This window comes from Dromaius novaehollandiae, chromosome 2 (assembly GCF_036370855.1).
Source record: "Dromaius novaehollandiae isolate bDroNov1 chromosome 2, bDroNov1.hap1, whole genome shotgun sequence".
In the NCBI taxonomy this organism is placed as follows: Eukaryota; Metazoa; Chordata; class Aves; order Casuariiformes; family Dromaiidae; genus Dromaius; species Dromaius novaehollandiae.
The window spans coordinates 43,073,772-43,086,634 of record NC_088099.1 but is presented as its reverse complement, the minus strand read 5'-3'; the positions used below and the strand labels follow the sequence as shown (position 1 = coordinate 43,086,634).

Genomic DNA, 12,863 nt, shown 5'->3' with positions numbered 1-12,863 from the left:
TGTGGATCTGACCACAGCCACAGAGTAGTTTACACCAGGTTTACAAAGATGTGTTAAACTGATGCAGAACGGAGTAATTCTTGTGTGGATTAGTTACCCTAATGCTTACTGATTTTGTTCAATTCAATTCATTGAGGACTTAACAACAAAAACAGAATTAGACCAAGCAAAGATTTGTCCATGTAGAAGTCACTTCCATGAGCTTAACTATTTATAAAAATATTTTAGGGTGGTGAATCTCTGTCCCCTTCCAGAGCAAGGTTTGATTGCTGAAAATGCTACCAGCTCCTGCTGCATAACACTGCCCACTTATTAAAACTATTTACCTTATTTTGACCACTTCACCTCAAGAAGATTAGCAAGTTCTTTCAAAACCTGTTTTTCTGACAGAGCTCTGAGGGTTGAAATCTTTGGCAGAAGGTGGGAACAGCTAGCAGTATATATAGGACAATGCAGCCATGAGGGTGCTGTGATGAACTATGTAACTGAGCAACAGTAATGGAAGAGTGGGAGGTGAGTAGATTCTGTCTCTTCAGCCTCATTACCTAGTAAAATCCTATTTTATTGGAAACACCTACTGACACGTAAGATCTTAAATTGCAACCGCTAGCTGCTAAGGGCACGGTCACAACTGCAGTTCCACTGTAGCCTAAGCCAAGCCAGCTGCTGGCTACCATAGTCCCACTCACCTTCCTCTCCCTCAGCCTCATACAAATACCTCTTTGCTCCCATAGTGAACTGAAATACCTCAGGACAGGATCAGATGGGCACCTGAACCAACACAAGAGAAGGGGAGGACTACATACTGGGAGCAGGGAGGACTGAACTGCAGTAGCCAGAAGTTAGACTGGTTTAGGGGCATGGTACCACAGCCTGAGTTGCAATTTATCCCGGTTAAGTGATTACCTTTCCAGTTTGGTCCCATCTGCTCATCACTGCCTAGTCTGGTGGTTACCAGCCCTCAGACCTGCCAGCATAATTGCATGCATAGCTGCTCCCTGACCTGGTTCTGTCAAAATGAATGCAGCTGAGCTTAAACACCTCTTTTATAGTTCTTGGGGGGCTTTTGTTTCTGCTTTTAGCTGGATCACTTTGTCAGGATCAGGTTAGGGAGCAATTAAATGTGCAGTTATGTTGGCAGATCTAAGGGGGCAGCTGGATCAGGACAACACATCTGACCATGCTCTAAGTAAACATCTGTCCAAAGCCTTAGTCAAACAGATGTGGAGGAAAAAATGTGGCTAGTAAGTCTTGAAGTGAAAATATAATTTACAAGAGATTGCATCTATCAAGTTTTCTTCTAAGAGGCATAATAACTAATTTATGAGATTATAATTTTCTACAGTCATACTTGTAGTGAAGTATCTAGTAGACACTTCAGGAAACAAGGACGTGCTTTAAATGAAAGAATCCATACGGACAAGTATTTTGTGTTCTGTCTGAACAGCACAAGCTTTTCAGTAGTATGAACAGCTTACAGCAATTTCAGCGGAAAACATTCTAATCAATTCTGTATAATGTTACAAATATGAGGTGCAAACTTCTGGTTTTAGACTGCAATTTTACATATGTTTTAAACTGGATAATTCAGTAATGCTACAAAAGAAGCAAGTATTTCCTATCCTGCAATCTTGACTGCTTTTTCCCATGCCCGCTTCTTGTTACATTACAAGCCTTTGAATAGCCATGGTGAGAACTGATCCAGTTTAATATAATTTGGAGGGAGTAGGGGGAAGGTTGCTGTTAATCCAGACCTGCTTTCTGGGCTGGTGCACCACCGGGCAGCACAAATGCTTATGCTGGCAAAAGGGGAGAGAAGGTGTAGAGGTAAGAATGAGCAACCAGAAGCACAAGTTAGGCAAGATTGCTTCTCCATTTGGCAGTAGTGTTGGCCTAAAACGTACATGAAACTGTCCTTTCAATCTCACTTCTGGGAAAAAAAAAATCATTAAAAGCTGGATTATGTACAAAACTGTAAACTACAGTGAAATTATCAAAATAGTACAACCCCTTTTTCTCCTGTAAACCGAATATTATTGATGTGCAAATTTCTTAAGATGCATAATAGCATGATCAAAAAGCATCTTCCCCTTCCTTTTCTGAAGTTCAACAACACTTGAGAGAACTTTGATGTCCTCTGTTTCAAAACAAAGAATATCTAAAAACTGTACGTCCTCATTAGAAATGGAGAAGTCCACTGCAGAATTTGACTGACAAAACTGTTAGTCATATAAATACACGCACACACACTGTATGACTATGTGCTGCAGAGCTGAACACTAAAAATTGGCAATTGAGCATGACCATAAAGAAGGGAGAGTTTCCCTACTAGTTTGAAAATGTACTTACCTCAGTTATCCCCCAAACACATTTTGATTTATGTTCTGCTGCTTTAAAAGAAGAAATGGACCAGTATGAAATAATGCACATACTTGTATAGTGGATATTTATACCCAAAATAAACTTTCTCTTGGGAGAATATTTTTAAAGCAGCATTTCAAACCTCCTGGCAATGGTTAGTCAGAAAAATTATTTATTTATTTAGAATAACAGTTCTCAGAAGTTTTTTAACCACCAGCATTTAAGATGCTGGGAGCAAGCTCAGTAATTCAAATTTCTCCCCTTCCCCAAAATTACTTTTCATTGCATATAACATTTAGTATTCATACATGCAGAGGAATGCATAGTATGCATGTAGGCAGAGAAAATTAAATTTAAGAAATGTATGGCTTATTTTACAAGAAGTGGTATGAACACAAAAAACAGCTCTACTTACTACATGCTCTTGAGTCTGATAAGCTTAAAAGCAAAATACATTGCCTGGTCTGATTAGGCCTTTTCCTTTACACCTAAATTTTTAATATTTGGCATATGAATATCGATTTATGATTTGCATTTGCTCCAACAGTGAAGTAACAAATGCTGAATAAATACCGTTTTCCCTCAAGATACGCAGCACTTCTGTTATACAGACTGTGAAATGGAAAAAGTATACTCAGACCTTGAATATGCTCTGTGACTCCTAATTTTTTCATTAAATGTAAAAACCTTTTTGCAATGATGCATCCAAAGCTTCATTCTAACTAATAGACTGAAGCCCACCATTTTAGATTCAACCACAGTTTTTTTAAGGAAGTGGCAAACCATTGCTGCTAGTTGAGAAAATGAAAATTAGTCCCTGGGAGAGGATACAATCAATGGTGTGTTAATCTAACCTTCAGCTGTTAATGATTTGCACTACTATTTCCCCTGATGCTGTGGGTTCTGCTGAAATATTGTTTTAGCAGTTTCTGTCAGATTTCCCTACCTTTTTTTCTGGCTGAAAAGGAAAGACTGAAGTGAAAAATCTCAGCAACAGATTCTGCTTGTGCTTTCCCCCACATCCCCCTTTCTTTCTTTTTCTGACCCGGTTCTTTCACACCATGGAAACAGAAAAAGACAGAAAGGTAAAAGGTTCTATTTTCTTAGTTCAAGCCTCTTTAGCCAGTCTACTATTTGTAACTCCTCTTACTTATATAAGAAGTGTGATGCTAAACAGTCATCATTATAATTCTGAAATTAACATCCAATTAAATAATTGAGAAAATCTATATTTTGCCTGCTTCTTTCACTTTTGGCCAGAAAGTTAAAAGCTTTTTCAGAATTCTTACTCAGAAAAAGAACAGCTGAAAAGGGTCTTGTGTTTCCAGCCACGAGACAGCAGCACAAGTGACCTTGGAAGAAAATTCTTGTGCTGGTGTATCAGTGGGTAAGCACAGAGACCCTGATGATTTGCCCAATCCAGCAAAGTGTGTGCCCTTAAGAATCATTTGCTTCACTTTTGAAACAGCCTGGCAAAACACTTCTTGGCAAAAACAACATAGCCTGCAAGCCAAATTCTGCAGCAAAGTTCTGAGTGCCACAATAACAAAGGTACCCAGCACCTTGCAAAGCACAGCACAGAGACATGCATGCGACATTAGTTTCCTTAACAGCATTTCTTCCAGGAATGAATCTCTGCATGAGGAATGAGTGTCTGCAGCATTTTAGTACTCTTCAAACAAAAATGGGAGACCTTCACAAAACCATACAAACTTCCTCTCTTGGTCCCCCTGTTTAGTTCAATCTGTCATGGATACTTCAGATCAGAAAAATAACTGGTTAGCATGGAAACCTGTGAAGTGCATGCTCTCTAGAAAACTCAGTTGTTGAAGAAACTACATTTGAGCATTTTTGATTTTAGCTGCATGCAAATTTGAGTAAGCCTTCAACAGTGAAAGGCTTTGGTGCACACAAGTCTAATGTACTTATAAAATATTTCATTTATTACTATTTAAAAATATAACAAAAAATGAATGTTTCTCCTTCAAGATCATGTTCACAAGTCATATACTAAAAGGAAGTTTACAAAATGATTTGAATGTTGTTCAATAGTTGCAAAAATAGCTTCATGAAACTCTCAAATAACTGAGACTTTTTTTGAAAATTTCTCATGATCGAAGTTCATGTATCTTATTTGCAGATATATAGAGAGTTTGGGAGAGTGTATCTAAGTAACATTCTGAACATGTCTACCTAACTTCTTAAATGGCTTCATCCTTAATTTCTACTGAAAACTAAGATGATCCGTCATAAATTGTCTTTGTAACTGATTTAAAGGCACAGTTATAGATCTTGTCAAAACTTCTCTTCATCACAAAGCTAAAAATTATGCAAATGTCACACATGCTTTCATTCAATAGATTACGAAGTGGGTGATTTTCACATTTCAGAATGTAAGTATGAAGAAAATGGGTGATACTTTTCAGTAGGAATAATTTTTTGTCTCTGTGCTCTTTAATGTATTTCATCAAAAACCTGGATCAAAATAGAAGATTTCCAGTAAAGTCTGCAATGACAAAAGTAAGAGAACTGTAAGTAGCAAAGACATTTCACTGATTCAAAGTATTCCAGTATCACCAAATGTAGCATCCACATATTTCAGTGTGGCCAAATATAAGAACATATGCCTATAAATGAAGGAAGTAAGCCACAGAATCCAAAATATATTGGGGATGAAGGATGGCTAAAAGTACTAACATATACTTGGGATGTATGAAGGGAGGAACAATGAGCAGACACAGAGAACACATGACTTCATTATTTGGCACTGATGTAATAATTTCTGAAATATGAAGTGTAGCCGAGGCATCAACACTTTAAGAAGGGGGCTGAAAAACAGGAGAGGGCTTAACAAAGAACTGTGGGAATAATTTAAAAGACCTGAAAATACACCATATAATCAAATTCAAATAATTGAGCCTTTTCTACATGTAACAAATAGATTATATGTAATTTGATAGTAATGTGTAAATTCATACATGGGGAACAGAAATGCAACCCCATTCTAACAGAAAAGATGTAGTAACATCTACTGTCTGGAAGCTCACATCAGGCAAATGCGGATCCAAAACAGGATATCCCTTAAAAGCAATTATCAACTAGAACAATTATCTAGAGACTTTGCTGGATTCCTTATTACTGGATATTTAGTAATCCATACTGAGTATTTTTTAAACATTTAACTCTGTTCACCATAAACTAATTCTGGCAAATCCTATGGCCTCTGTGAAGGGGAGATTAGATGATGATGTTTGTAATATTTCTTACAGACATTAAAAATTCTGAGATTCCACTGAAGTTAAATACAAGATTATGACTGAATTCAAAGAACTTTAGATCATACACGTGTTCAAAATTCTATCACCCATCCGATTACATTCATATAATTTTAAATACTAATGAAAATGATGGACATGTTTTGGTTTGTTTTTTTCTTCTTTCTGAAAGTTAGCAAAAGAAAACTCAGACTTTAACATATAGTCTAACAGAAGATACAGTCAAGTCAACTGAAGTCCCAGAATCAGCAAAAGGTGACAACCAAGATATTTACAAAAATAATTGGAGTTGGAAAATATCCTTCAAGCATCATATTTAATCTTACAGAGCAGAAAGACATTTATGCTCTTTATGCAACTTCATTCTAAGAAAGGTAAAATCCACCATTAAACCTTGTTTAATCAGTGTGAGTTAGCAATAATAAATTTTATATATATATATAATATATATATTAATATAAATAATAAAATTCTTTTCTTCCTTCTTAGTGATTAAAAACAAGCTTAAGCTAAAACAATACTTATACTTACTCTGGCAGTCGAGACAGGATACCTAAAGAAAGAGAACTTATGCCATCATTGATCCGACCTGACAGCTTTCGCTTCTGAATCCAGCTGACAATAAACTCCAGTGCTATAAAACCAACAAAGAATGGAATACTCTGAAAAAGAATTTGAAGAAGAGAAGTCACAACACTAATAGAATTAGACACATTTCCAAACAACAGTGTACGCAGCTGAATAATTCTCATGTTGGCTGGGATCCTTCTAGCTAGTATTGCATCCTCATAAATACGGTAAAGCTTCTAATGGACTTTATGAATGAGAACAACCAAAGCTTCCATTTAATTTATACTACCAGCATAAATCCCTGTGCACTAACCTCATCCCCTATCATGTTTTGGTATATAAAAATAATACATATATTTATGTAATATAAAAATTGCTTAAAGGCGCCAAAAGAAAATACAAACATCTTTCCAAACTCATATTTCTCATACTTAAGTAAATCAGTGAGAGCGGCAACATTTGTGGACTCCTCTAACCACAAGGTAAAATAGAATCTACTTTCGATTTGACAGGTAAGTTGTTTTTAAACTTGTTCAGCCACTGAATTTGGCATCCAACAATAATATCTGAAAGATATATTAAATTGAGTTGTTGAATTTCTTTCTACTAGGCATTTCTTCTGCCATGCTTTCTGCTTTCATCAGAGAACCCAAAGAACCCTTTCCATCGGGGTCATAATACAGGTTCTCTTTCAAGACCAAGTAACTATGATATAATGTTCTTTTTTTTTTTTTCTCCTTATTGGTTTGACCAGCTGTAAAGTCATTTTCTGCCTCTCTGCAGAAAACTGTATTGCTAAATGAGACTGAAACATTTTTGACTCACAACATCACTTCCGCTTAGGATTCACACTATCCATCTTGAGTCCCAGATCAATGGGCAAGTCAAAAATATACAAGAACAGCACTCAGAAAACAAAGGTATGTTACATCTGTTCCCAAATTATCATCAGCACAAGCAAGAAAAACAACAATTGAATAGTCATAATTGGTAGAGCGTAAGTATTTTTACAGATGGTGGAGTCCTAAGAGTTTCTGCACTCCACGGTGGAAAGAATGATAAGGCAGTGGGAGCGTATCTGCCACCATCACCAAAATCTAAAGGAGATCTGTAGCAAGGAATATAGGAAGTGGCTATTCTATTTGCACTACGTCTCTCTGTGCATGGAACCTATTCAACTGCCTCCCTCGCTCTGTAGAAAAATTTTAGGTGGCCTTGGAAACACTTCAACAACTCCTTTTGGAGGTCTTAAGGCAACAAATTCCCATTATGTTTTGCAAGGGTGTGAGAAATGTAACAACAATGGGACTTTCTACACAACTCTGGGCAGCATCACACGACCAAACTTGCCGTCCTTAGTCACTTAGCACTGCCGCCTGCAAGCGACCTACAAGCACACACAGATTCACAGACTGAACCCCGAACTTGCAGCGCTGCATGAGACAGGCTGCTCCCTTCCATACCATTTTTTAAACAGAAGAGGCATTGTGCCACTGCAAATGCCATCGCATTTGGAGGGCATTCAGTTTTGTTGCCAAGTCGGACACAATCTGGGAACGCCTACCAGACTAGGACACTAAAGAGACATAGATGGATATATACCAGATTACTCAGCCAAAAAGGAATGGGATCATTCAAACCATGCAAGTAGTGAGATTTATAGATTTATAGTGTCTAAGAAATGCAAAAGTTCATAAACTGCAGCAACTCAGGGTTGGGTTACAACAACAGATGAGCAGAAACTAGTATCAAGAAAGAACTTTTTAACATAGATGCCTAACTTACACTTTGACAGCATTTTAGGCACCTGCAGCCTTGTTTTGGATATGCACTAACTGATTATGTGAAGCCTTTTGAAAGCAATAGTAGACTTGTGAATGAAGCTTAAATGGTACACACAGATATCCTTCTCTGAACAAAACTAATACAGTAAAACTTTGACTATTTGAAACCAATTATGCAAAAAAAACCAACACAAACTTTCATTTGAAATCACTGAAGTTTTGTAAAATATATTCCTTGTCTTCCTCTATCTGCTTCATTGCTAAGCAGAAGAGATATTTTAAAACATATTTTTGGATTGATGTAGTTAAAAAAAAAAAAAAAAATCCTGACCTACCAAACAAGGATCAATAGATAGCAAACAAGATGAGCGTATCTATACATCCAGCAGAGAGAAAAATGGTGTTGATAAAAAGTAAAGCCTACTAAGAAGCAATTGACCTCAACATTAGGAGACAGCTCTAGCACAGACAGGCAGTTTGAAGTTATGGAGCAGGAGAAGCTTCACTGCAGATTGTATGGGCTCAGGGCAGAACACCAGCTGGGTTCCTTTACTTAGAAAGAAAAAATAGTGAACAGGAAATATATGATGCCTAGCAATATCTGAAATGGTTAATACACTTGACTTTATACTAACATACTAATACAGCTTCCTTCCCATTGACTTAATTTAGTATTTTCTTCCCACCATGAAGCTGTGAGACAGCCAAGCATTCAACAACTGTTTTTGACTCACAAGCAGGGAATGTTACAACAAGGACGGCAGAGAAACACTCAGATAGCCTCAACCTCCTGCCCATCAAGGAGCTCACAAAAGGAATGATTTGTGACACACTTCTTACTATCTAAGAAATTACTACCTCTCCCCCATACATGCACATAATGCTGTGCCCAAAGCAGATCAAAGAGATTAACTATGCCAAGTCTAGTATGTATAATTTGTGTGACCATAACACCTAAGAGCTACAGTCATGCATCAGGATCCCTCCATGCTAGATGCTGTAAAAACAGAACTAAAAGGCACTCCCTGTCCCAAACAACTTACAGTCTAAGCAGGAGATACAATGACAGCAGGGGAAAAGGAGACAGTCAGCTAGACAGGCAATAGTCTTCAGTAGACTAACCATTATGTTTTTCAGACAAAATAACAAGTTAGTCATTTAAGAAACCTGAGGAGATAGGTAGCTCTGAAAAAACTTTTCAAGGAGTGTCCCTGCAAACAAAGTAAGAGAAAACACAAAGTTAAGAAAAAGCCACTGCTGGCCTCACAAGCCAGAGACAGAAGCTGACCCCTTTCCCTATCTTCTGATCTATAAATGTTTTACTCTCTCTCAGCTTCCAATTTCTTTCTCTTCACCTGTCACCAGAAATACTGAAGGGGGATTTGGATTAGTTTTTGTGGTTTATTTGAACTACTGATCTGTAACTTGAAAGTCTTATTCTGAACACCAAACGGGAAGGTTTCCCTTCTACACAAGTAATCAGCTCTTACAGAATGCGAAGGACCATTTAAAATCAGCCTTTACTTTATACAGTTGCAAAAAGTTATACTCTAAGTTGAAACTCAGCATAAATTCATGATTTTATGGCACCTCTTGAAATAGTTTCTGTTTTCTTAAAGTCCCAGGTCTTTATAACATAAGAATCTCAACTTTCATGTAAAACAAAAAAAGAACATTCTGTGTCTCATTATTTAGGAGTGAAGCCTAAAAATGTGAACTGAGTGCAAATGTGAACTTAATCTGTGGACTCTAAAAAGCAAAGAGTAAATAGAAAAGAAAAACAGTGATTATTAAATTAATGTTTTCATTTTGGGGCTTTCAGCAGAAGGATTATGAATCGTTGAGATTAACAGTGCTGTCTACCCCTGAGTCTGACTACAGAAAGGTCTTTACGCAGCATAAGTAGTAATTTTAGAATATAACAAGGAGCAAAGTTACTGCTGTTTATGAAAACTGTATGTGGCAGGCATAGAAAAGCACCAGATCTGCCTATGTATAGAGTAAGAGAACCCAAGAAACTGAGAATGCAAAGCATAATCTTATACCCATAGAAAGATCTTGCTCACGGAAGGACAAGGTAAGCATCATGATACATTGCAACAGTCAGGACGCCTTGAAGCCTTGAAGAAAGAAAACTGACTTGTACTTTCTTTTCTATATTCAAAAACAAGGGTAATGATGGCTTTCAAATTATACCTGTCAAAAGTTTGCATGAAAATAAATTCCCCAATTATATTCCTGGATTTGAACCCCTCTCCCCAGGGTTCTGAAGACCAGCTGGAGGGTGATTTTTCCCTGGGCGCTGCTGCAGAACTTTGCTGCTGGCCACTGGTAGCCAATCAGCCCATGTTTTCAACAGGACTGTTTGAATATTTGAGTGAATTAGGAGGTGTTGTCACCTACCTAACATTTGAGGGTGCCTTCCCCTGCAGCTGTAGCCATGAGATCTACTGTGCTAGATACACCTTCATCCCTCTGATAGATGTGATAAACCCTGGAGCCACTGGAGCAATCCTTGTCCCAATCCCACTTCTATATGATAGCTCAGGAGAAGAAATGTTTAGGAGCTACTAATTTAATCAGTAGCTTGTTTCACCCCATGTCATCAACACTGTCTTTCAGACAGTGAATTATATGAGCTGAGGCCTGTGACTTATTATCAGCAGCTCTACACTAGAGATTTCCCTCCCACCTCAGGCTGAGCTCAGCCAGCCACTCTATTTGTATCAACAGAAGGAGTTACCGCTCCAAGCCCTCCTTGAACTGCTTATCACACCACTATTAATCCCTGTTAATACCTATCTAGCCCTGCTGAATCTGATGGATCTGCTGCTCTCACAATTGTTCCCTGAACAGTCCAGATGAGGCTGTCAGACGAGTAGGTCAAGCAAGCAGCAGCAACAAGCAGCTGGAGATGGACTGAAGATAGTAACTTCTGCCCATAAAGGTACCGCTGGAACAAGAGCTGTAAACACTCCCTAAATTCAGACCAAAGCTATAGAATTGTTCTGGCAACAACTCCACTAGGAGGATTTTCTGGTATAAGTAAACCAAGATAGCAGTTATGGGAAAGTACAAGCACACTGGGAAACATTTTTCATTGTAGCTTATTTAATAGCTACATATTCCCTCACAAGCTTATCACAATGGATCTCTGCAACAGCGGAAGCCTGTGGGCACTACTATAATACAAAGAAGTAGGATCAAGAATCCGTCACCACACTTCTGCAGCTGTGAATACAGTCTACGTGCCCAGTAGCAGAAATTCGAGGTGTGACCAAGGTCTGAGCTGAATATTTGCACAAGTCCGTATAGGAGAAGAAAGTCCAGGGATATTAATGAAAACTGCAGGCAAGGAAGTGGATGATACTCAGTTGGTAATGTGGGTGCAGTAAAAGGGATTTAGATTAGACAGAGATGGAGAGAGATCAGCTGAGTAGGCAAAACTGTCATCTGTAGACGAATTCCCTTGATCACTGCACTAAAGCTTAGCTGCAAAATGCCAGTGAGGAAAGCAGCCCATTAACAGCCACTGTGCAGAGAGGTTAGGTATGCAGCAGCTCGCTGCTTACCCTGTCCAGAAGGGCAAAGTTTGCTGATAAGAGCCGTCACCAACGAGCTGCTGCACACTGCAGTTCCTAAAAAGCTGCTGACTCTGCTGTACTTCTCTGCCCAATCCACTTATGACAGCCCTGTCACAAACCGATAGCAGCCGCTGCACGGCAAGTCAGGGTTTACCTGGCAGAGGAACTAGTCAGAGCTATCGGGACCTGCAAAAACAAGTGCAGATCTTAGCAGGAACTGGACTGAATCTGCCTTTAACAAGGGTAAGATAGACCTTATCTGCAGTCTCCATGCAAAATTCACATCAGCTCCAGGCAAAGCGAGGAGCAGGTAGCAGAGAAGGGAGCAAAGGTGCCGCCATGGAGCTGGATAAGCTGGCAGGGAGGGAAGGAGGGAGGGATGTGCCGCTGCCTGCTGACAGGTTGCAGCCAAACGCTTTCACATGCTTGACCTCTGTACTCTTGCTTTTGAGTTCTAGGAGATCACATTGCCTCACCACCAATATTTGTTCTCCTTCTCTTAAACTTTCTTAAAAAAAAAAAAAACCAAACTTTTTGCATGCTTTAAGAATCATAAGGTAGAACCATAAGGTTTTACGCTGAACAGCATAAAATTGCATTGCATTTTCTGTGTTACTCGGCTCAGTTCGCTGTCATTACGTCCAGCAGCACTGCCAGTTTGAACCATTTTAGCATCAGTGCTCAGGTATTTGGGGAGCTTATCTGAAAACTCCAGCTACTGGTATGAGGAGAAGGCACTAAAGCACAAATATAAATAAATAAAGCGAAGCGCATGGTTCCACAGGCAGCATTAAACGGGGAGTCCAGACTTGGCCCCCAGGACTGGGAAGAGAAAGGGTGCAAAAATGTTATTTTCGCTTGCCTCCTGCGGAGAGCGTTCCCAAGGGCCGCGCGCGGTGCAGGGCGCGGTGCAGGGCGCGGGGGCGGCGCGGCGCGGCGGCTCTCATCTTCTCCACGTAGTCGGGCACCTCCTGCAGCGTGCGGAAGGAGCTCTCGCGCGGCAGCACCGCGTAGAGCAGCGCGCGCAGCTGCAGCGCGGCCGCCCGCGGGCCGCCCGCGGCGCTCGCCATGGCCCCGCGCCGCTGAGCGCGCCGCCAGCTCCGCGCGCCCCCGCGGCGGCAGGTGCGCCAGGTGCGGCTGGGGCAGGGCTGGAGGGGGGGGGGGAGGGGCGGCGCGGCGCGGCCCTGCCCGCGCGATTTCGTCTTTTATCCCCGCTTTGGGGAAATTGAGGGTTTCGCGCTGTTCTGTGTCCCCCGCGCGTGGCGCACGCCGGAGTCACGGCAGCACCC

At 39.9% G+C, this 12,863-nt stretch overlaps 1 protein-coding gene across 1 annotated transcript in view; it reads right to left on the bottom strand.

The window, feature by feature from the left end:
* AGMO (alkylglycerol monooxygenase) overlaps positions 1-12,649 on the bottom strand; it is a 196,988-nt gene extending 184,339 nt beyond the window's left edge. Inside the window, exons 1-2 of the mRNA XM_064506346.1 lie at positions 12,516-12,649; positions 6,168-6,298 (exon numbers count right to left, since the gene is read on the bottom strand). Coding sequence (XP_064362416.1) covers positions 6,168-6,298; positions 12,516-12,644 — 260 coding nt within the window. The 5' untranslated portion in view covers positions 12,645-12,649. The remainder of the gene's footprint in view (positions 1-6,167; positions 6,299-12,515) is intronic.
* Between the last annotated feature and the right edge of the window lie 214 nt (positions 12,650-12,863).